We start from the raw sequence: 26,593 nt of genomic DNA on the forward strand, positions 1-26,593 counted from the left end.
TTTTGAAATATATTAACGATCAAATATATCTCATATATATATATATATATATATATATATTTTATATTTGCTTTATTATTTATTTTCAAAGAAAATAATTATATATAGAAATATTTTTTAACACGTGGTACACACAATAACATGACTTGTGGCCGTGAGTATGCACGGGATACGAAGTAGACTGTAAGATCTATGTTTCAGGAACAAAGTGCAGATGTTATATATTTATGAAATGGTTTATTTTTATTTATGTTACATTGCAACATGAGAATGTATAGGCTAAGTGTCCGCCAATAGGTATAGAAGGTTTATTACTCAAGACTTGCCAAAGTCCTGCCCATTAAATTGTAGAAACAAGGCATGTCACTACTTATTTTAAGAAAGTCTCCCATAAGGGAAAGGGAGAAAGGATACAACGAAAGCAACTACTTTAGTTGTTCAGTACTTCTCTATTTCCTGTGGTTCCACGCACTTTCTCTATCTGTAAGATCTACTTTCTCTATTTCCTGTGGTTCCACGCACATTCAAGAATTCCACGCACATTCAAGAATCAAACCCTAGTTTAGTTTCTTTTAACGATTAACCCTCTCTATCTTTTTTTCACTGTAGACGTTTTCAAATTTGAAGTCAAACACGTCCAATCGTCGTCTTTGTGATTAATTCCCATATTGTTTCCACGGCAGCTTTTTCTAGCAGTAAGCTTCGCGATCTATGAATTCTTTTTGTTTCATACCTAGATCTTCTTGTTTATTCAAGAATGCCCGCAGATTGGGTTATACGTTTTCTTGTCCTTACCTATTATCTTTTACACAAGGTCGATGGAACCATGAAAGATGGGGTGGATTTGATTCCAATATCAAGCCGCAATTCAAAGCCTCCAGGTGTTGAATTGTGGGCAGTTCTTGATGTCCCTGACATTAGGTTGGCGCTTCTTGGAAAAATTTAAGCCATTCACTATCAGGTCTCTTTTGTGCTTCAATCAACTTCCTGGAGTCTTCTACCACTTATTCTGCTCCTGAATTGGCATTTCAATCAGCTTTGGGCAGTTTAAGATATGGTACACTGCCACGTGAAATCGAAAAAGTGTGGGTGCCTCTACCAGATGAAATTCTATAATCATTTGCAAAATTTTGGTATACAAGATTGGCCCTGTCCCTGAAATCGGAAAGTGTGGTTGCCTCTATGAGATGAAATTCTATATTCATCATCTGCAAAATTTCGATATGCAAGAAAGATCCTGTCCCTGGAATCGAAAAAATGTGATTACCTCTATGAGATGAAATTCTATATTCATCATCTGCAAAATTTCGATATGCAAGAATGATCCTGTCCCTGAAATCGGAAAAATGTGATTGCCTCTATGAGATGAAATTCTATATTCATCATCTGCAAAATTTCAGTATAAAAGAATGACCCTGACCCTGAAATTGAAAAAGTGTGGTTGCCTCTATGAGATGAAATTTTATATTCATTATTTGCAAAAATTTCGGTATATAAGAATGACCCTGTCCCTGAAATCGGAAAAGTGTGGTTGCTTGCCTCTATGAGATGAAATTCTATATTCATCATTTGCGAAATTTCTGTATACAAGAATGGCCCTATCCCTGAAATTGGAAAAGTGTGGTTGCCTCAATGAGATGAAATTCTATATTCATCATCTACAAAATTTCGGTATACAAGAATGACCTTGACCCTGAAATAAAAAAAGTGTGGTTGCTTCTATGAGATGAAATTCTATATTCTTTATCTATAAATTTTCAGTATATAAGAATGACCTTGTCCCTGAATTCAGAAAAGTGTGGTCGCCTCTATGAGATGAAATTCTATATTTATTATTTGCAAAATTTTGGTATACAAGAATGGCCCTGTCCCTGAAATCGGAAAAGTGTGGTTGCCTCTATGAGATGAAATTTTATATGCATCATTTGCAAAATTTTGGTATACAAGAATGACCCTAACCTTGAAGTCGAAAAAGTGTGGTTGCCTCTGAGATGATTTCTTTATTCATCATTTGCATAATTGGGGTATTCGAACCCTATATACGAATGACCCTGGCCCTGTAATGAGAAAAATGTGGTTGCCTCTATGAGATGAATTCTTTATTCATCATCTGCAAATTTTTGGTATATAAGAATGACATAAACCCTGAAATTGAAAAACTGTGGTTACTTCTGAGTTGGATTCTTCATTCATTATCTGCAAAATTTGGGTATATAAACCCTTTAAGGTTGACCCTAACCATGTAATAGAAAAGTGTGGTTGCCTCTATGAGATGAATTGTTTATCCATTCATTTGCATAATATATAAATCCTAAGATGAATTCTTTATTCTTAATGAGAAAAATAAGGGTATATAAACCCTATAAGGTTGACCCTGAAAACAGAAAAGTGCGGTTGCCATTATGAGCCTAATTCATCTGAAAAATTGGAGTATCTATAAGGTTGACTCTGACCCTCTAAACATAAATTTTTTTATTGCCTTTATGAGATGGATTCCTTATTGACTTAAAAATTAGGGTATATAATGATGACCCTGACCTTGAATTTGGAAAAGTGTAGTTGTCCCTTGGAGATGGATTCTTTGTTTTAAAAAGAGATGTTAATTTTTAGCCTCAATGACCCTAAACCAAGCTGCATGTTTAAATCTTTGTTGCATGACATAAAATCAAGAGGCATGTTTAAAGGTATATAAACCCTTTAAGGTTGACCCTGATTCTGAAATCGAAAAAGTACAGTTGCCTTGCCTCTATGATAGATTCTTTATTCATCTGAAGTGTATAGACCCTATAAGATGACCCTGGCCCTAAATATATAAGATGAACCTGGCTCTAAAAATGAAAAAGTGCAGCTTTCTGTATGAGATAGATTCATTATTCATCATTGAGATATATTAATTTTGGCCTATGACCCTAAATCAAGCTTCATGTTTAAATCTTTATTGCAATTTAAAATCTGGATAGAATGCTTTCATGACCCTAATGAAAACTACAATATAAACTGTATTATTGATGTCTCCTGGATGGTAGGTATGATATGATGGCCCTGAATGCATTTTTTATATGAATGAAAATCAGTGTAAAAATTCAGTTGTTATGCACCCCAGATGGAATTACCAAATTGCGGATTTGGGTTTGATTCTCTTGTTATTACTTGAATAATTGGATGTGGCAAAGGTATGAGACATTGCGTTTGATATACTTAGTTTGCTGGAACTTCAAAATAAATTGTACTTGTGACCTTGCACTTTTATCGTCAAAATCATGAATAGTGGTTCTTGAAAGGGTATATTCTTTGAATTTGATGTAGACTACCTCAAAGACTCCTTCCTTGAATCTTGAATGATGACAATTTCCAGAACTATGGGATTTGTGAAAACTTTGTTTATTGTGACTTACGAATGTACCAAGAATCTTACAGTTTTATGATCATAATTATTGTATTACTGTATGGAATTTGATGTGGTGGTGGCTCTTAAAACATAATTCAATTGTTGTTCTAACTCTCGGAACTTTCCTACTAGTTCACTATAGATTTTGCATTTCAAGTTGCACATATAGAGAAACCTTCACTTGCAGACACTTTTAGGCATCAGATTTTTTCCACTCGTTATTACAATTTATACATGAGTTATACTTGGATATTAATTATGATTAGCTAAAACTTTCTTTAGCCTTTAGAAGACATTTGGTAGAGGATAAATATTTATTTTCCAGGAATCATAGGTCGATAGACTTAGTTTCCCATGTTTGATATTTATTTTAAAAAAATAAAATTCCTAGGAAAATTTCATTTTTGATAGTTCTATGGAAGTTAAACGAAACATTGATGTTTTACTTCTCTGTGTTTTTCATTTTTTTATGTATGCCATTCGGGTTTTTGTCAGGGATATTTTCTTCTATTGCATTTTATCCCAAATAAAAATATGTCGTGGAAGGAAATTATTTGTGGTTCTAACATCTTATATATTACTATTATTATTCACAACAAGAACAAAAGCCTTTTACCCACAATAAAGTTTGTAAGGAAGTCCTTTTTGTGACATCGAATACTTATGGGCATTCTGGGTTTCACTATTTCTATAGTTATAGTCTGGTTTTCATTGCTTACACTTTATTCGTACGATTTTGTGCTTTTGCTCTGGATTGAAGCAGCAACAGTATATAATTTTGTTGCATTCTGATTGCTTATAAATTTTTTTCCTTAATATACTAAGTAACATGTGGATTAGTGTTTAATGGACAGGTTCAGAAGTATCATATTAAAGAAATGGAGTTATCTTTTACCCAGGGTCGATGGAACTATGAAAGATGGGGTGGATTTGATTCAATATCATGCCGCAATGCAAAGCCTCCAGGAGTTGAATTGTGGGCAGTTTTTGATGTCCCTCTACATTAGGTTGGTGCTTCATGGAAAAATTTAAGCCATTCACTATCAGGTCTCTTGTGCTTCAGTCAACTTCCTGGAGTCTTCTACCACTTATTCTGCTCCTGAATTAGCATTTCAATCAGCTTTGGGCAGTTTAAGATATGGTACACTGCCATGTGAAATAAAAAAAGTCTAGGTGCCTCTACCAGATGAAATTCTATAATCATTTGCAAAATTTTGGTATACAAGATTGGCCTTGTCCCTGAAATGGGATCGTTTGTTTGCCTCTATGAGATGAAATTATATATTCATCATCTGCAAAATTTCGGTATGCAAGAATGATCCTGCCCCTTAAATTGGAAAATGTGGTTGCCTCTATGAGATGAAATTCTATATTCATCATCTGCAAAATTTGGGTATACAATAATGACCCTGACCCTGAAATCAAAAAAGTGTGGTTGCCTCTATGAGATGAAATTATACATTCATCATCTGCTAAATTTCAGTATATAAGAATGACCATGTCCCTGAAATCGAAAAAGTGTGGTTGCTTGCCTCTATGAGATGAAATTCTATATTCATCATTTGCAAAATTTCGGTATACAAGAATGGCCCTATCCCTAAAATTGGGAAAGTGTGGTTGCCTCTATAAGATGAATTTCTATATTCTTTATCTGTAAATTTTCAGTATATAAGAATGACCTTGGCCCTGAATTAAGAAAAGTGTGGTCGCCTCTATGAGATGAAATTCTATATTCATTATTTGGAAAATTTTGGTATACAAGAATGGCCTTGTCCCTGAAATCGGAAAAGTGTGGTTGCCTCTATGAGATGAAATTTTATATGTATCATTTGCAAAATTTTGGTATACAAGAGTGACCCTGAACTTGAAGTCGAAAAAGTGTGGTTGTCTTAGATGATTTCTTTATTCATCATTTGCAAAATTGGGGTATTCGAACCCTATATAAGAGTTACCCTGGCCCTGTAATGAGAAAAGTGTGCTTGCCTCTATGAGATGAATTCTTTATTCATCATCTGCAAATTTTTGGTACATAAGAATGACCTAAACCCTGAAATTGAAAAATTGTGGTTGCTTCTGAGTTGGATTCTTCATTCATCATCTACAAAATCTGGGTATATAAATCCTTTAAGGTTGACCCTAACCTTGTAATAGAAAAGTGTGGTTGCCTCTATGAGATGAATTCTTTATTCATTCATCTGCATAATTTGGGTATATAAATCCTACAAGGTTGACGTTGACCCTGTAATCGAAAAAGTGTTGTTGCCTCTATGAGATGAATTCTTTATTCATTCGTCTGCATAGTTTGGGTATATAAATCCTACAAAGTTGACCTTGAACCTGTAATCTAAAAAGTGTTGTTGCCTCTATGAGATGGATTCTTCATTCATCATGAACAAAATTAGGGCCCTGATCCTATAAAAGGAAAATTGTGGTTGCCTTTATGAGATGAATTATTTATTCATCATGAGCAAAATTAGGGTATATAAAGTCTATAAGGTTGACCCTGACCATTTAATGGAAAAGTGTGGTTGCCTCTGCGAGATGAATTCTTTATTCATTCATCTGCATAATATATAAATCCTAAGAGGAATTCTTTATTCATCATGAGCAAAATTAGGATATATAAACCCTATAAGTTTGATCCTGACCATGAAACGAATAAGTGCATATGTGATGGATTCTTTATACATCGTCTGAAAATTAGGGTATATAAATCTCATAAGGCTGACCCTGAAAACGGAAAAGTGCGGTTGCCACTATGAGCTGAATTCATCTGAAAAATTGGAGTATCTATAAGGTTGACTCTGACCCCCTAAAGAGAATTTTTGGTTGCCTTTATGAGATGGATTCTTTATTCACTTTAAAATTAGGGTATATAATGATGACCCTGACCTTGAATTCAGAAAAGTGTAGTTGTCCCTTGGAGATGGATTCTTTGTTTTAAAAAAAGATGTTAATTTTGAGCCCCAATGACCTGAAACCAAGTTGCATGTTTAAATCTTTGTTGCATGACTTCAAATCAAAAGGCATGTTTTAAGGTATATAAACCCTTTAAGGTTGACCTTGATTCTGAAATCGAAAAAGTACAGTTGCCTCTATGATGGATCCTTTATTCATCTGAAGTGTACAGGCCCTATAACATGATCCTTGCCCTAAAAATGGAAAAGTCAGCTGTCTGTATGAGAGAGATTCTTTATTCATCATTGAGATATATTGATTTTGGCCTTAATGACCCTAAATCAAGCTTCATGATTAAATTTTTATTGTGAGATTTTAAATCTGGATACAATGCTTTCCTGACCTAATGAAAACTACAATATAAATTGTATTATTGATGTCACCTAGATGGTAGGTATGATATAATGGCCCTGAATGCATTTTTTATATGAATGAAAATCAGTGTAAAAATTCTGTTGTTATGCACCCCAGATGGAATTACCAAATTGCGAATTTGGGTTTGATTCTCTTGTGATTACTTGAATAATTAGATGTGGCAAAGGTATGAGACATTGCATTTGATATACTTAGTTTGCTGGAACTTCAAAATAAATTGTACTTGTGACCTTGCACTTTTATTGTCAAAATCATGAATAGTGGTTCTTGAAAGTGTATATTCTTTGAATTTGATGTAGACTACCTTAAAGACTCCTTCCTTGAATCTTGAATCTTGAATGATGACAATTTCCAGAACTATGAGATTTGTGAAAACTTTGTTTATTGTGACTTACAAATGTACCAACTATCTTGCAGTTTTTTTATCATAATTGTTGTATTACTGTATGGAATTTGATGTGGTGGTGGCTCTTAAAACATAATTCAACTGTTGTTCTAACTCTCGGAACTTTCCTACTAGTTCACAACAGCTTTCGCATTTCAAGTCGCACATATAGAGAAACCTTCACTTGCAGACACTTTTAGGCGTCAGATTTTTTCCACTCGTTATTACAATTTATACATGAGTTATACTTGGATATTAATTATGATTAGCTCAAACTTTCTTTACCCTCGGAAGGCATTTGTTAGAGGATAAATATTTATTTTCCAGGAATCATAGGTCGATAGACTTAGTTTCCCATGTTTGATATCTATTTTAAAAGAAATAAAATTCCTAGGAAAATTCCATGTTTGATAGTTCTATGGAAGTTAAACGAAACATTGATATTTTAGTTCTCTGTGCTTTTCATTTTTTATGGATGCCATTCAGGTTTTTGTCAGGGATATTTACCTTCTATTGCATTTTATGCCAAATAAAAATATGTCATGGAAGGAAATTATTTGTGGTTCTGATATCTTATATATGATTCACAATAAGAAAAGCCTTTTACCCACAATAAAGTTTGTAAGGAAGTCCTTTTTGTGATGTCGAATACTTATGGGCCTTCTGGGTTTCACTATTTCTATTGTTATAGTCTAGTTTTCATTGCTTACACATAATTTTTTCTTACGTTTTTGTGCTTTTACTCTGGCTTGTAGCAGCAACGGTATATAATTTGTCGCATTCTGATTGCTTATAATATTTTTTTCCTGAATATACTAAGTAACATGTGGATTGGTGTTTAATGGACAGGTTCAGAAGTATCATATTAAAGCAATGGAGTTATCTTTTACGCAAGGTCGATGGAACTATGATAGATGGGGTGGATTTGATTCAATATCAAGCTGCAATGCAAAGCTTCCAGGTGTTGAATTGTGGGCAGTTCTTGATTTCCCTGTACATTAGGTTGGCGCATCTTGGAAAAATTTAAGCCATTCATTATCGGGTCTCTTTTGTGCTTCAATCAACTTCGTGGAGTCTTCTACCACTTATTCTGCTCCTGAATTGACATTTCAATCAGCTTTGGGCAGTTTAAGATATGGTACACTGCCACGTGATGCTGTGTGCACTGAGAATCTTACCCCTTGGTTGAAACTCCTTCCTTGTTGAGATAAAGCTGGACTGTCTTCCTTATTGGAGAGACCATCTATTTACAGAAGCTTTTACCACTCTCAGCGGTTGCACTTGACAATGTCCACAGATCATTCAGATGGGTCAAGATCAGGAATTAATCTAGAACAAACAGTTACAGTTGTACTCCAGCCTAATGAACAGAAAGCAGGTATGAACCATGTCAGTGAAAGAAAGATACAATACAACCAAGCTGGTCCCTGAGTTCTATATTTGGAAGAAAAATCAGTGGAAGATGTTTTCTTGCCAAGTTGAGTAATGTTTAACTTCATGCTGAGAGAGGTCTAGTCTCTCAACTTGATAATCTCTAGAAGAATACTGCTAAATTTGTTGTTAATGACACAGGTACTGAGGATTTTAGAAGGAATGCTGGCTTTGAATTATCTGTTACTCCCAAAAGGGTGCATGCAGAAATGGAAACGAGCTCCTCAATTCTGTATGAATATCCAATCAAAGAATACATGGAGACTGAACAATTTGATTTAGGCCTAACGTGGAAGCATCCAATTGCTTGGTCTAGCCCACATGCACCTTTATATGCCAGTAGATTTTCGATGGGAAGTGGGAATGAAAGGGGTGCTATTGCAATATCCTTGAAATCGATCCAGGGACTTGTTGCAATCAATAACGTTATAGAAAGGTGTAAGTTGCAAGCTAATGTTCTCCAAATTGTGCCTTGGTATGTTAAGGTATATTATCATACTTTGCAATTAGTAGTTGATGAAAGGCCTCAAGCACTCACAGATTTTGTTGAGAGAATGCGTGTTTCGCCTTCCGAAGACAAAGTATCACCCGGGGTGATGGAGATGGTTCTCCAATTTCCTTGTGAAATGAAGTCAGCTGTATTGAGTATAGTGTTTGATAAGGTTTGATCAAATTTTTACTTTCCATTTGTACTTTAGTAGTTCTTTTTCCTCTCAATGTTTGCCTCACTTTTTTTTGTTGGCATTGAACTGTGTAAGTTAATGTTTGTAAACAACCTCAGAAATCTTAATAAGTAACTTATTGTATTATATGAATGTAGGACTGGTGTTGATATCATGTGAAAGTAGGAGGAATCATATGAAATATCAATTTGATTTATATTTATAACTTAAGTAGTGATGGAAGTGAGTGAGCCAGGCCAAACTCTGGCCCTGCTTGAGTAAAGGTGAACTGCCCATTTAGCTCATAGGCTTCCCTTAAATTGGCCAGGACAGTAAAATTTAAGCCTGTTTAACCCTTCCTCTTTTAGGCTGCTATGCTCATATGGGCCTTGTTGACCCATTTATAACATACAGCTAAGTACATGTCACCATGGCATAAAAAGTTGATAGTAATGTGGTATCGGGAGCCTTATGTGATATGCTCACTTTAGATTATTTTAGGATGGATGAATAGGAAATTGGTTTGTTTTTCATATCAAATTGGATTTTGACCTGCTTTTGTTTGTCTGCATAGGGCTTCTTACACATTGATGAATACCCTCCAGATGTTAATCAAGGATTTGACATTCCATCAGCAATAATAAGCTTTCCTGACTTCCATGCTAGTTTGTAATTTTCTGATAAATCTCGAAGCAAGTCACCACTGTTGTCTAAGTTACAGGTTATTTGAATCTCCACTCTTTCTGCTTATAACACGTATACATATAGTATTCCTTAGTCATGCCTCTAACTATCTGGATTTGTAATGCAGGAAAAGAGTCCTGTTCTCTCTTACACAGAACTTTTACTTGTACCCTTGTCCCTTGATGACTTCTGATTTCAGTATGCCATACAATGTCATCACAATTACATGCACAATTTTTGCTTTGTATTTTGGATCATTGCTAAATGTTCTCCGGAGAGGAGGAAAGACTTTTGAAAAACAAAGGTAAACCTTAGCTCTTGTAGCATTTGCATCCTGGGACACAAGTAATGAAGTAATTCAATTTCGTACAACAATGAGTAATCCCCAAGCATGGCGATTTTGTAATTAACAAAGCATTCTTACCTTAATAGCCATAAAAAAGAAAGCATTCACTTTGTTCTCTCTCTGCATTAGTTTTCCAGATTGTTGCCTAATACCTTCACTGAAATTAATGATCGAATGCACTTATCACAAACTAGACATGAAAAATTCATTAGCAAATTAAATAGTCTACATGATTTTTTTGTGTTATGGTGGTCCTCGTATATGAATGTCTTTGTGTTGCTAAAGTATATTAATAGAAACATCGTATCTTATCAGAAAGGATAAGAGATTTAAACTTGTAGAACTTTGAGTGTTTGGACTTCCCAATGCCCAAAGGCCCCAGTTCTCTCACAAATGACAAGATTAGTAGGCAACATGCCTTATTTGTTAAACCAACTTACCTCACTTACTAATGGGTATCCATCATATATAGATTTAAGTCTGGTGTGGAGGATTTAATCTAAATTTTGATCTGTAAGAGTAACATGTACTTTTATATCATAAATTTTAATTGTTTACAGGCCTAGTGTTATGTATTTTAGCCACTGCATTCCCTCTCATTCTTTTGTTTAATTATTCTTATTCAGCTGCTAACGTCTTGTGTTCTTCTACCTGTAGATGCAAACAAAGCAGTGTTCCTTCACCGAGTGCTATCTAAACTATATCTGCCAAGCTTAGAGGCAGACCGTTGGAATCAAGTCTGCCGTCTCCCTCATCATCGTCCTTTGTTAGTCCAAAATTGATTCTTAGAGTACTACTGGTTGCAGGAATTTGCCGTTACATGGCAATACTATTCACAATGATATCTTCCAACTAAGTAGTTTTACTTGTACTATAGTCTAATTGCATGTATTTTCATGTATAATACAAACCTTCCACTGCACAATGTGCCTTTACTTTCTGTTAATATATCATCTTGGTATTCTTATTCCACTTTTTATAGTGGGTTCATGATATTAGCTTTATAATTTATGTATGCATGGTTTAAAACTGTTTTTCAGGATGGTAGCACAACACTAAAGAGTTGATTTAGTTAAGAAGAGCTTACTATCATAGAAGTTGAATATCCAATGACTGAAAGTGTGAGTACGTAAGCCTATTTGGCCTTCTAAAATCAAGTGCTTGCTCAGTCCTTCGAATACTAGAATACAAAGTATGCTTATTCTCTAGCTTTCCTTGAATTTTCTTTATTTTGTACAAGTATATAGTTTTTCCTGTCTACTAGTTTTTTATAGTTTGATATTTAAAATACTCTCAGTTTCCTTGGATTTTCTTTATTTTGTACAAACTTCCTGTAACAAGCTCTTTTTGGGAAAATTTATGCAAGTTTTCAAAATAAAGGGGGGGGGTTTTGTGAAGTAATGGCATAAATTCAAAGGAGTTGGGACTTAGGAGTAAACTATGAGTAATTTGTAGAAATTAGTTTTAGAGCATTCTAATATAAAACGTTTCTTATTAGCATGTAAATGTCCAGGTCCTTTTAACATACAACATTTGCTAGTTTGTGTTAGAAGTCTTTGTATCACTTATGTCTTTGCCAAAATCATATATCTTTAATTATGGAGGCTTTTGGAGACAGTTTTGAATCTCCACTAGCACATTTCTTCCTTCATCTTTTCTTTATATTTTTCCTCTTTCCTTTTTTCTCTCAAGTTTCTCAATTTTTTCCCTTTTCAACTTCTTCAGCAAGCATCCTGTCTCTGCCCCCTCTTCTCTATGCCAACATCCTGTCTCTGCCCCCTCTTCTCTATGCCAACATGTTATGTGCTAGGTGAAGAAACAACCTTTCCTTCAGCTCTTGCATTTCACATACATCTGGCACCAGATACAATCATACAACTTCTCCTATGGATATTGTGCCTTTTTTTTTCCTGCAGGTTTAAAGATACCCCATCTATACAGTTGGAATATCGAACACCTCTAGTTGAGCATTCTAATCTCTGCAGTGAAATACTGGTAAAAATTGTTTTTATTCATAAATTTCTACTCAATTTGGTTGCTCAGTTCACATTTTAAGAAGTGATAATGTTATGTAGTCTTAATTTAGCTATACACAATAATATTTGTAAGGAACAATTATTCTTGATTTGTTTTTTTAAAAGTTTAATTAATTGAATATTATTTTAAGTATATAATGTTTTGTTTATCTATTTTTATCTTCGTATATTTTATTTCAATATAGTCACTCAGAGAGAATTGGAGTAGTTTTTAAAGAATCATTGAGGCCATTTGCATCAATTGTGAATAAAGGTTGCATGTTAAATAGATCAATTTGATTGATGAATTTGATTCATATTATATTTATTAGTTCTTATGGCAATTGAAATTCTATATTCATCATCTTCAAAATTTTGATATACAAGAATGATCTGTCCTTGAAATCGGAAAATGTGGTTGCTGCTATGAGATGAAATTTTATATTCATCATTTGCGAAATTTCAATATATTAAAATGACCTTGCCCATGAAATCGAAAAAGTGTGATTGCCTCTACGAGATGAAATTCTATAATCATTTGCAAAATTTTGGTATACAAGAATGGCCCTGTCCCTGAAATCAGAAAGTGTGGTTGCCTCTATGAGATGAAATTCTATATTCATCATCTGAAAAATTTTGGTATGCAAGAATGATCCTGTCCTTGAAATCAGAAATATATGGTTGCCTCTATCAGATGAAATTCTATATTCATCATCTGGTAAATTTCGGTATACAAGAATGTTCTTGACCTTGACCCTGAAATCGAAAAAGTGTGGTTGCCTCTATGAGATGGAATTCCATATTTATCATTTGCAAAATTTTGGTATATAAGAATGGCTCTATCCCTGAAATCGGAAAAGTGTGGTTGCTTGTCTTTGAGATGAAATTCTATATTCATCATTTGCAAGATTTCGATATACAAGAATGGCCCTATCCTTGGAATTGGAAATGTGTGGTTGCCTCTATGAAATGAAATTCTATATTCATCATCTGCAAAATTTTGATATACAAGAATGACCCTGACCCTGAAATCGAAAAACTGTGGTTATGTTGAATAAACTGAGAAAGAGAGAAAAAAGAGAAAACTTATAGAATAGGAAAGCTGATTTTATTGATCATCGAAAGTTGATTATAGAAGGTTACAAAAAGAGGTATATATAGACCTCTATTATGTTATTCTAACTGATTGTAACCAACCCTAACAGATTCTAACCAACTCTAACAAAGTACAACTTTGAATATTAAGGAGGTGCAATTAGTCAAAACTAACTGCCGTTACCACTATATTATGATAACTTATCACTAGATGGGTGCTGTTAGCAAAATCTAACATCTCTTACAATTAATTTACAAAACTGTTTTCACAGTTGATTGACAACATACTCCAATACCCCCCCCCCCCCTCAAACTCAAGGGGGGGATTTTTGAGGAGAAACACTCTTCACATTGAGTGTGGCTCGACAAACTTCAAATCGTGATGTAGAGGCTTGGTGAGAATATCAACCCACTGATCTGGAGCTAAAACATGGACAATAGTAAGTTGTTTGGCTTGAATCTTCTCTCTTATAAAAAAGACATTAATTTTCATGTGTTTGGTATGACTCTGAAAAACTGGATTGGGTGCAATAGAAATTGCACTCTGAGAATCACAAAAAATAACATGAGTGGTGAATGATACTTGCAATTTTGTTAGCAGAGTATGAATCCAAGTTAATTTAGTGGAAATCTGAACTATATTGCAATACTCTTGTACTAGACCTGGCAATGACTTTTTGCTTTCGAGATCACTAAGAAATTAATTTGGAACAAGAAAAATAGCAGTCCCTGAGGTAGAGTGTCTGTCATCCACATTAGATGCCCAATCAACATCACAGAAAGCTTGAATAATTAAGGGCTTTGTAACAGATGTAGGTTGAAGAAGCAAACCATGAAACAAAGTGCCCTTTAGATACCTTAATATCCTTTTTGCCACTGTCCAATGAGAATCCAAAGGAGCAGCCATAAATTGGCAAACTTTGTTGACAACAAAACTAATCTCAGGTCTAGTAAGGGTAGCATACTGTATTGCACCAACTACAGACCTATATAAGGTTGGATCATGAAAGGCATTAACACCATGTTAAAACAACTTGCAGTTGGATACCATTGGAGAAGAAATAGAGTGAGCTTTAACCATATTAGTGTTGTGAAATCTCTAATGTATTTGCTCTGAGTCATAAGGATAGAATTGTTGAGAAGATACTTAATTTCCAGACCCAGGAAATAATCTAGATAACCAAGCTGTTTGAGTGAAAAAGCAGTGTTAAACTTGTATGTAAGTTGTTGTATTAGTGAAGTTGAACTACCTGTTAGAATAATATCATCTACATAGACCAAGAGATAAACAACATGTATTTGTTGGAAAAAAATGAATAAAGATGAATCACATTTGCTCCGAATAAAACCAAACTACAATAGAGTAGATTGTAGTCTGTCAAACCACTGTCTTGGAGTTTGTTTTAAGCCATAAATGATTTTGTTGAGTTTGCAGACCAATGACTTATCTGTAACTTCAAAACCAAGAGGCCGAGTCATGAAAATAGTTTCTTCAAGTGACCCATTCAGAAAAGCATTATTTACATCAAGTTGAAATAATTTCCACCCATGAGACAAAGCCAGAGTAAGGATGATCCGAATAGTAACAGGTTTGATCACATGATAAAAGGTTTCATGAAAATCAAAACCATGAACTCAATGAAATTCCTTGGCTACCAACCGAGCTTTAAACCTGTTAATGAAACCATCAACATTTTCCTTTACCCTTAAAACCCATTTACAACCAATAGCTTGCCTATTAGGAGCTAATGGTACCAAGTCCCAAGTTCTGTTCTTTAGCAAGGCATTATACTCTTGTTGCATAGCAGTAAGTCGATCTGTATTTGCCAAAGCTTGTTTTATAGTTTTAGACTCAAAATGAGTAAGAAACATAGAAGGATGTAACCTAGGGTTGTGAATACCAGACTTAGACCTTGTTTGCATAGGATAAGTATTAACTGGTACAAAATTTGGTATAGAAATAAATTCTGAAGAAGATGAAGCAAGGGTAGTAGACTCTGAATTGACAAGCTGAATAGAGGTAGATACAATGGAAGTATAATTTTGAGGTACAAACACAATGGTGCTAGGAGATTCAGTTTATAAATGAGAAAACCTAGGAGGAACAAGGGGAACATAAGTTGTACAAGACACTTGAGATGTTTGAGGAATGGAAGAGACAAAGGGTGGAGAAAGATTTGGATTGAGACTAAAGTAGGAATCAAAGTTAGTGATTGAACTGGTAGAAGTGGGAAACAAATCAAAATAGGGAAACCTTAATTCATTGAACAAAACATCTTTAGAAATGTACACTCTACTAGAAGAAGATAAGCATTTGTAACCCATGTGGGAAGAAGAATACCCTAGGAATGAACATTCTTGAGAACGAAAATTCAGTTTATGTGTGTGACATGGTCCAATAAAGGAAAACAGACATGCCCAAAAGTTTTAAGAAAATGATAATTAGGTTCCTTTTTAAACAAGGTAGCAAAGGGAGTGGCAAATTTTAGAGAAGTATTGGGAAAACTGTTAATGAGATAAACAGATGTAGCAAAAGCATAATCCCAAAATTTCAAAGGTAAAGATGATGATGCAACAATGTTAAGACCCAAATCAATTATATGTCTATGCTTTCTCTTAACCACACCATTTTGATGATGAGTGTGAGGACAAGTAAGTCTGTGAGAGATGCCAAAGTGGGTGAATTGTTTAATATTCGGTGAGTCTCCAATCACATGAAAACTGGCTCTAGAATCTAGAATCCAGGTGGTACTAACTTTCCCATCCCTTGAGAGGTTGAACTAGTGAGCATGACACTTGGTTGACTATGACTTGGACCAGGATTGTTAGAATTCGGATTAACCCAGGTATTGGAGATTCTGACTGAACCAGTAGAGTATAGGATAGGTTGTAATGTAGTGGGATCAATGAGTTAAATATTCAAAAGGATGGAAGGTCACATTAGATCGAAAATGGCAAAGATTAGTCGTGTGCCCAAATTTAGACAGATTTGACATTAAAAATTTGCAAATCGTCCACCACCAAGATCACTGCCAGAGCCACCGTCACCACGGCTCGCGCCACAGTTCGTAAAGGCACCACGACCATACGCACCGCAAGAACCACCACAATCACCACTTTTATAGGCGTTTGGATACAAACAACCTTGTGTGTGGTTTATCAAGGTAGAGTTCATCACCTGTGCCTCTTTGTATCAAATTTAGAGAACCGATGGAACAAAGAGAACGAGAGAAAACATTGAGAACAAAAAAAGGAAAAATTGAATGCAAGTAGGTCTCGTTAGAGCATTATACTCCTCCTACATAGCTGCAAACCATTCTGAACTTTCTAGGGCCTGCTTTACACTTTTAGGTTCAGAATGAGTAAGATATAATGAAGGATGCAACCTAGGATTGTGTATTCCATATTTAGACTTAATTTGCATAGGATGAGTGTTAATGAGAATTAGAGTTGATGAAGACACAGATTCACTATGAGACAGTATTTGATGATTGAGGGTGAGTGGGAGAGGGTACAGTTGGTATAGATTCACTAGATGACACTACATTGGATGATTGGGGATGAGGGGAGGTGGATTTAGAAGAGGTTTGATTTAAGGCAATAGCAAATAGACCAGAAGGAGCTGAAAGGGAATTGGAGGAAGACATTTGAGAAAGTAAAGGAGTAGAGGCTGAAACAGGAAGAGATAGATCAAGATTGAGGCTGAAATAGGAAGTAATATTCTGTGTTGAACTGGAGGAAGAGGAAAACAAATCTAAATATGGAAACCTCAACTCATTAAACAAAACATCATTAGAAATATAAATTCTATCAGTTGAAGACAAACATTTGTAACCTTTATTTGAAGATGAGTACCCCGAGAAAACACGTTCTTGAGACCCGAAATCTAGTTTATGAGTATGATAGGGTTTTTTTATTTAAAGTTTAAATAATATATCAATAAAAATACATAAAAGTTACATATTTGTTAAACTAATAATGAGACGATGTCCCAAAATGAGTTCTTTTAGGTATGCAATTGAGTCTCTCATCTTGTTGGATTGAATTTGTCTTTGTTTGTTGTCCTCTTGGTCTACGTCCTCTACTTCCTCTTGTTCTAGAATGCTCACGTGTAATTGTTTGTTGTTGTTGAAGAACATGATGATCACCGTTGTCATCATCACCATTACCATCATCTTCGTTATCGTTGTTATTGTTGTTATCCCCATCCTCGTGACTCATGTCACTAAAAAAATTGATTATATTTAAATAAAAATTACATATTTGTTAAACGAATAATGTGAAGATGTCCCAAAATGAGTTCTTTTAGATATGTGTCTAGATCTTAATGGATTGGATTTGTCTGTATTTGTTGTCCTCTTGGTCTATAGCCTCAACCTCCTCTTGTTCTAGGATGTTCACGTGTAATTGTCTGCTATTGTTCAGAAACATGATGACCACCGTTGTCATCACCATCACCATCATCTTCATCATCATTGTTATTCTTGTTATCCCCATCTCCGTACTCGTCTTTGTGACTCATATCACTAATTTAATGTCTTTCAATTTTTTATGTATTTTTATTGATAGATTATTTAAACTTTAAATAAAAAACATTTAAAGTAAACTATATATATATATATATATATATATATATATATAACATGTTTTAAATGATAAATAATGAAATTAAAATAATAACATATCAAATAAAATTACAACAAATATACTAATAAAATCAACTTAATATTATTTATTATATATTTAAATTTATTTTTTTAACTTTCTTTTAAATAAAAATAAAGCAGAGAGGGTCTATATTCACCATATCAAATTAAATTTTTTAAAATTCATCCCCGATTAGAAGATTGCAAATTTTTTTACCCATAATTGGTAAAAAAAAGTCGCCATAGGAAGCTAATAAAGCAGAGAGGGGTCTATATTCACCATCCCAATCAGATTGAACACTTTTTATTTTAGTGTTAAGTTCAAGTTCAACTTATAACTAGAAAGTTTGGAAAACAAACACTTCAAAGGTATGTAAACCCTTTAAGGTTGACCTTGATTCTAAAATCGAAAAAGTACAATTGCCTCTGTGATGGATTGTTTATTCATCTGAAGTGTACAGGCCCTATAAGATGACCCTGATCCTAAAAATGGAAAAATGCATTTGTCCGTATGAAATAGATTCTTTATTCATCATTGAGATATATTGATTTTAGCCTTAATGACCCTAAATCAAGCTTCATGTTGATGGTGATTATGACGGATAAGGAGATCACATAACCCAGCTTACTCGCACGATTGATCGCATGGTAGAGAAGTGGTAATTCAAGTTTTTCAATAAATATTAATTGTCAGCAAAATTAATATATAAAATCAATAACATAATATCCAAGAAAAAGTGAAGCACTTTTATATTAGATCCCCTAAAAAAAGTTCTTATTAGAATATTTTCATTTGAGTTTTTTTTTTCCTCCTTTGCTTTTGGAGGGGGAGGGGGAAGTGGAAATGGTGGATTACGAAGGGAAGTGCTCAAGTCACACTTTTGGATGTTGCATGCATAATAACAAATTGTGAATTTAATGATTTTTGGATATAACAATAGCATAACCCGTGACCTTAGCTTGTACAATAAACTAAAGTTTCATTAATTCAACCAAGTTTAAGTAAAAAGACCAGAAATCGACCAAAATGTGTAAAACAAACATGACATAAAAACAGAACGTTACATTCTAAAATTAAAATTCGATGACTATTTCTTTACATTTTAAATTTAAATTGTTATCACAAGTTTCATTAAAAAAAATTATACGTGAGTGACCATTTACCTCCAATTTAATTATTATTTCTATATTAATCAAACGCATATTTTTAAGTTATTTATAAATATAAAATAAAGAGTTGCACCGTTTTATAAAAGAAAAGACATAAAAAAGAGTGGCAACACATTTCTAAAATGGCAATGCTATTATGCTATATAGCCCGTGAACTTGTACCATGGTGTGAAGTCATTATCAATTCAATCAACTTCAATAAACGACACAAGGGATTGCTAAGATATATGAACCCGTGACACATACATTACAAAGCTACAAATATAACTTCTTCTTTTTCATACTACTACAAATATAACTTCAAACTTGGAAACTTACATGCAATGCCTTAGACATGTAGCTCTATCTTCTACTATATAGTCAGCAAATAAACTCTTAGCAATGCCAAAACCCCAACCCATATGATATGTAGATCAAATACGAATTCCCAAATAGGAGTAACTTGCAATGCCAATTCGACACGATTATTATTGTACCCACAAATCATGAAAATTCTTGACCTAAGAATCACATATTATTATGTATTAAGTGCAAAGCTCACGAGCAACACCAAGCCTTGAGTTGGGCACGTCGAAGAGCACACGGTGGTTTTGTTGTTGCATGTTGGCGATCACGTTCAACACCGAGTTCACGTTGTCTGGCGCCGGTGCCATGGCCAAGCACGTGACGCTGCCAGCCGTGCTGTGTATGAGGATGTTGTCCGGTGGGAGTGTCACATTCATGCCGGAGAACATGAATGTTATTGTTGGTGCAACTATTGGGGCTGTGTAGCATGTGTCAAACCCTCCTAGGCTTGTCACAGTGAGTTTCTTGTGAACGGCAATTCGTCGCCGGAACTCATTTCGGACGGCGTTGTAGGCCGGTTCAACCAGTCGGGTGAATACCGTACCTAATAATATTTGTCAAGAAAATCAAAATGAAAATGAAAAGGCATTAGTGAAATTGTTAATTGTTGTGTGATATAATTTTAATAGTAACACTTTTTATATAACAAAGTTTAACAATAATTTCTAATTTAGAGATATGATAAAAAAAAAAGTGTATAGAAAATGTTGTAAGATTATTCTAATTAGAAATCTAGAATTATCTCTTTAACTAGTACTAGTGGTGTTATTCGCTACCTTCTTGAATTTTTGACATCACTATTTTCCTTTATTCATTTTTTTAGAAAAGAGGTGCAGTGTGACAATAATTATATTTTATTTAAATCTCGAAAACAGGGAATGCTATTCAAAAAGACATGTCGAGCAAAATGAAAGTGACCATACATGCATGGTCCATTAGTTCTGTAGCATTTTGACTCCAATTTTGTCTTAAAATTGACCATCTTATCATCATTTATTGGAACATGATTCTCATATAATTATGTTTCCTCTTAAAATTTGGGACAGAAAAGGAGACAATTATTCAGGATACCACTCCATGTTTTGAAGGTAGAAAGGAAAGGTAAATCTCCCAAAATACAAAACAACCTAGAGGAAAGGAATCATATGAACATTTCATGACAATCTATGACAACCTAGAGAAAAAGAACTGTTTATCCTTACTAATGCTGAGGTCACACAAAAATTAGTGACGATTTTGAAATATTACTCATGAAATATTTTGTTACTAATTTTCATTTTTCTTATAGTATATCACTATGTTGGTCAGGCATAATAATTAGTCTAGATAGTGTTAGATTAAATTAAAATCAGAGAACCCCACCATAATGAATGATAATGCATACACTTATGTCCTAATAGAAAATAAACTTAAAATGCAATTTTTTTTCTGAAGTAGAATGTGTTAATTAGACATTACCCGAATCAAAAACGGTGCCGGCGCCGGTGTTAGCATTGAACGCTAGAGCCTCCGGTGGGATATCCACAATTCTCCGGCCAACTCTAATAGCCACCAAGTTCACATAATACAGTGATGATCTTCTAGGATTTTTTAGAAGAGGGGTAAACTTGATCCTCTTGGGCTGGGCCACAGGCCCAAGTCTCAGTGAGCCACTGAAGTTAAGTGTTTTGAAGCTGGGTAAGCAATAAGAAAATGTAGATTGGTAGAGCTTTTGGGTTTGGGCCAAGAGTGATAATGGGCCTCGGCCCAGGCCCAATAGCCCTTGTGGTGGCACTGAGCTCCCTGTGACCTTTTGAATGCACCCAAAGGCGTAGGCTGGGACAGGATCAGTGGCTAGGGTCACTGTGTCTTGGACCAGGCTAGCTGCCACTGAGGAAGTGCCATAAGTGAAGTTGAATGCACACGCGCTTCCGTCGCAAGTGGGGTTCCGTACCTGAAAATTTCACAAGGTTAAATGTTTTTTATGAACCTAGTCGGTATGATATATTTGTAAGACAATTACCAATTTCACAAGGTTAGATTTATCATTTATGTAACGTGAACTTTAAAGGGGAAAAATGGAAAAATAACAAATAACTTTGGTAAGTGCTCGTGAACTTTTTGCCTCCTAAGGTAACTAGAGTCACCGACTAAAATAAAACTTTTGGAATGTTCATGATTAAGTCACGCACACGCGCCAGTGTAGCCATGAAATAATTGTGATATGCTAATAAATATGCCTTTTTAATAAGGAGGATAAAGTAATGAACATAATAAAAATAAAGTACTCTTAATCAAATTGTGTTGATTTTTTTATTTATTTTCCAAATAAAAATACAATTTTGATTACAAAAGCACCCACAAATACATAAGATATCACATTTAAGTTTTTTTTGGTTAATATAACTTATGCGGTGTCTAGTGGTAGCAAACGTGACCGAGTGTCGTTATCCAAAGATATTCTTTTCGATCATTCCAAACATTTGATTAAGGTTTGTCATAATCCTTATTTCGAACAGTACCAACCACAGACATTCAACTTCAAGTACCATATAAGTGGAAACCGAAGTTTTTTTTAAAACATAAATTAATACATAGTTGTACACGATGTTAGAAAGACATTTTACATAAAGATTTCCGGAAAATATTGTAAATATAAAGATCTAGTTACTCCAAAGTTTTGACTTTTAACAACATATATATTTTAAATCAAATCAAGAATTAATACACGTTATTACTTATATTATCCGCACTTTAAAAACAAGTCCATATTTAAGGGCTAAAATTTAAATAAGTTTTACTTATTTAAATTTTGGCCCTTAAATATTTTAATAACTTCAAATGTTTAGCTATAATGACTCCTCATGATTTACTCAAAAGTCAAAACTATGAGATCCAACAAATCCAAACTGTCCACGCGCCACAAAAACGATGATGTTTCATCATGATTTCAAAAAAAGTGGAAAAAAAAATTATAGTATAAGACATATAAAAAGATTGAGAGAGAAAAAAAACATATTATAGGATTTATGATGTAATAAGAGAATAGATATGTAAAAAAATAAAAGGTGTGAATAGAATGTTTAAAATAAACGAGTATTTGAATATCATTGTTAAGAAAAGCAGAATAAATTAAATAAATGTTACTTATTAGAAATTAAACAGAAGTGTCAATGAATGGTGATATTGATACCTGTTTGCACTGAGAAGCACCACATCCAACTTTCTTGAAAGTGGTGGACTTAGCTGGAGCAAAGGGAGTGGTTGTTGAGCAGCCAACACAAGCAGTGCAAGGGACCCAGGAAGCATCATTGCTAGTGTCCATGGCCAAGAGGAGGGTCTGAGCTGGGGTACCAATCTTGGCCTTCACTATGTAAGTAGGGCTTTGTGTGATTTGCCTCCCTGAGGCAATTGGGACAATGGACCTCCTAGCCACCAAGCTAGAAAGGTACTGCATCCTGGCTTGGTCCTTGGCTTGTAGCTTTAGGACACTCTCTTCCCATGACATTGGCTTTGAGGGCCTAAATGGGGAACATGGGCTGAACACATGGAACACTTGGAGGGTTGAGCCATCATGGTCATGTTGATGGGTAGCATCACATTTGGGGTTGTGAAGCCCTTTGGCTATGGTGAAGAGGAGGAAGAGCACTAAAGGGGTTGCTTTCATGGTCAAGGCTTTGGTTGAGATTGTGTGGTGGGTGCCTTCATATATGGACTGGGTGTTGTGTATATATAGTAAAACAACTAACCTTATGGGCATATATCTTTAAGGTACATTAACTTTTACTTCATTTTCGAGATATATGGATAGAAAAAAAGAAGAGAAATAATGAGAAAAGAGAAATTGATTAGTTTTTTTACTCATAAGAATGGAAGATAAATAATAAAAAAATTATAATCATATATAATTTATATATTTTATTTAACCAATTCAGTTAAATATCATTTGTTGAAATTGATAAATATGACAGATGTAATAAACTTGAAAAGAAAAAGTGGAAATGGGATGAAAAAGAATTAAGTATAGAAATATACTAACGCATTTTTTAATAAAGTTTTTTTTTCGGTTGAGAGATTTTTTGGGGTATGGTTAAGGACTAGGGATATCAGGGTATGGGTCATCACTGGTACAAATGTAGTGGGGGTGACAAATAGAAGTCGGTAGGTGGTAACAGACTGTATTCCATTTGGTTTTGTAGGGTGTGCTTAGCCTAATTTTTGTGTAACAAAAGATTCAACTTGGAAGCTACCGTTATATAATATAGTTTGTGGAATGTATTTTTGGAAAAAATGATTATATCTTGCATGAGTTTGCACTAAAGAATAAAAAAAAAAGTTAAGTTGTGGGCTATACTATATGTTTTAGTGACATGTATTTTGGGAAAAGATGATTATATAATGCATGAGTTTGCACTAAAGATTAAAATAAAAAGTGAAGTGGGCAACTATATATGGCTAAAGCATGAATAGCTGAATGCATGTCTCAAACTCAATGATATGCTTTGTAATAGTAGTGCAGAATCATTTGAGGGCTCACATTGGGTATCTCTGCCTAGTAATCAAACCTAGTAACGGTAAATAATATTGTTGGAATTTGCAGTTTCGAGGACTCAAAAAAATAGACATTGATAATTGATATGTTATGGGTTAAAGTGTTGTTATGCCTTGTGGAATGGCTATGATGAAGTGCTGATCAGAAAACAATGGCGCAAATGTGGGATTGTGGAAGTACCATAATGCACTATGCTTTTTCTACAACTTGCATTAACATTAGAATGTTAAACATATGAAAATTCATCATTAGTTCCACCTCAGGTTGAAACTATAGAGAAGCCAAACTCTTAATTTTGCTAGTGTTGATTCTCTTTTCTTGGGAAAAAATGACATACATTAACATTATTAGAAAGTTTTTTTTAAACATTTACAAATTTATCATTAGTTCCACCTCAGATTGAAACTTATAGAGAAGCCAATCTCTTAATTTTGCTAGCGCTGATTCTCTAATCTTGGGAAAAAAGGTCATACATTGATCTCATGTTAGATTCAGGTAAATCGCTTGCAAGAAGTTACCCAATTAGTGTAATTACAAATCATTACACAAATTAATAACAAATATTCAAGCTAGATGAGTCAGAAATCTTATAAATAACGAAAATGGTATACACCGTCCATCAGTACATGTTATACAAAAATCTTAAGCCTAGGTTTAATTTACTGAAAATCCCAGCTACATTTGCTCTGGAAGGTGTGAGAATATATTCTATTCTCTGAATTAGTGAGACTATAAACCATGGAATATTTTAATAAAGTTGAATATCAAAAGGGGGCTAAAGTGATGCGCCTAGGGTCATGCACCCTTAGTGGCAAAATGAAACCAAATCTCAAATCCTAGTGCCAAAATTGTTATGCCTTAGAACGAGGTTAGTTTAAGAAAGTGTACAAGATTCTTATAGTTATCATAGCTTTTGGTTAATTAAAGAGGTAAAGAGATTCAAAAGAGCACCATTATTTGCAATGTAGGACCCCAAAAAAAATAGAACTTACTCATTCACCCCAAATATGAATTTGTTCATAAACGGACTTTATATCTGTATATAATGAGTCCATGCATAGATCGATCTAAGAGCATATACATGAATAAATCTTTAAATAATAAATTCTCCAAATTATATAAACATGGTTTAAATTTTGAAAATTAAAAAAATGCTTTTTTAAAATCTAATTTATTTTACTCCTTTTTCATTTAATTTTTAACGTCAAATTATATATAAAAAGCATGAATAGAATAAAAAATTCCTTTAAAAGTGACGAGCTTCATATATATATTAGTAATTAGCAAAGTCAAAAGATGCTTCAAACCTGTAATACATGTAGCAAAAAAAACAAGTAAAAAAAATATTGTAAAAAGTTGGGAATTAATAAAAAAAAAACTAAAATTCCAAAGACTGAAATGTCATACTCATAATCTAAAGGAATTTATTTGCATGCACATATTCAATTCCCACGTACAGACACCAACTTAGTACAAGATTGAAACATTGGCTGATCTGTTTCTTAATCTGTTATGTTTGTTTTATAAACTCCATTAATATAATATTGGAAGTGAGATCTTGATCTGAACATATGAATTTTAATAACAAGGAATATGAAGAATAAATTTAAAAAAAAAAACAGCAAAAGACTATTCTATGGGTCGTTTTCATCATGTCACATTACAATCTCTTTATGAAGGCATAGTGAGGTCAAGCTCAGCTCTGCAAGAGTTGAACAACCAGCTGGGTCACTGATCTATTATATATTTATTGGTCATTAGATATATCATTTTCAGTACTATTGGAATCTATATTATTAACAATGTACATGTGATTTCACCGTTGTGATTGGCCGTTGCCACTGCCATTGTACCAATGTCATGTGCATTCCTTGCTAATCCCATTCAGAATATCCCACTTCAGTGATAAAAGGAGCCAGAAACGACACACCTTTTTGATTGCATTCTAAATTGAATCATGTTGAAATAAATAAACTTTTCTCTTTAGTTAAAATTAATTTATTATCTATTTTTTTATAAAAAAAACAGTTAATTTTATATAGTTTTTGAGTGAAATTTGATTTATTTTATTTTATTTTATTTTCTGATAGATACTTCTAATATAAAAAATACAAATAAAGTCTTACAAGAGTAGGGTTCATCATTTCACGAATGTTTTGGATGAAATTGTAACTTTAACTCGCAAAATCAAACTTTTTGGTTTGACAAAAAGTAGTCACAATATCATTGAAGAAAAGGTCGACACTTTAAACTAAACCCTACTAGATAACATGTGGGCAATAATACATTTTACTTTTGAAACTAAGTAAGAATTAGTGCATGACAATAATCAACACGAAATAATTAAACGAAGGCAACAAAATGTGCAAGAAACAAAAGTGAAAAAAAAAATGTTATGCGACGAAGAGTACTTGCAATCACTGTAGATTTTTAAATGTTTTCTGATAGTTTTCTAGGTAGTTTCGACACATGTGCAACCAGTAGATTTTTATATTTATTATTAGAATTAGAATTAGAATGTGCAACCTGTGGATACTATCATAGAAATTCATATAATACGCA

General features: G+C 33.8%; 1 protein-coding gene and 1 pseudogene across 1 annotated transcript; one reads left to right on the plus strand and one right to left on the minus strand.

Annotated features, from left to right (window-relative positions):
• Positions 1-271: 271 nt before the first annotated feature.
• LOC100784776 (GPI transamidase component PIG-T-like) lies at positions 272-12,287 on the plus strand (annotated as a pseudogene).
• A 7,115-nt stretch (positions 12,288-19,402) lies between these two features.
• LOC100819698 (aspartic proteinase nepenthesin-1-like) lies at positions 19,403-23,179 on the minus strand. The gene is given in 3 exon segments (NM_001254638.2): positions 19,403-20,044; positions 20,959-21,433; positions 22,673-23,179. Coding segments are annotated over 3 exon segments (1,314 nt in total). The 5' UTR covers positions 23,147-23,179; the 3' UTR covers positions 19,403-19,679.
• Positions 23,180-26,593: the final 3,414 nt, after the last annotated feature.

This window comes from Glycine max, chromosome 13 (assembly GCF_000004515.6).
Source record: "Glycine max cultivar Williams 82 chromosome 13, Glycine_max_v4.0, whole genome shotgun sequence".
Lineage (NCBI taxonomy): Eukaryota > Viridiplantae > Streptophyta > Magnoliopsida > Fabales > Fabaceae > Glycine > Glycine max.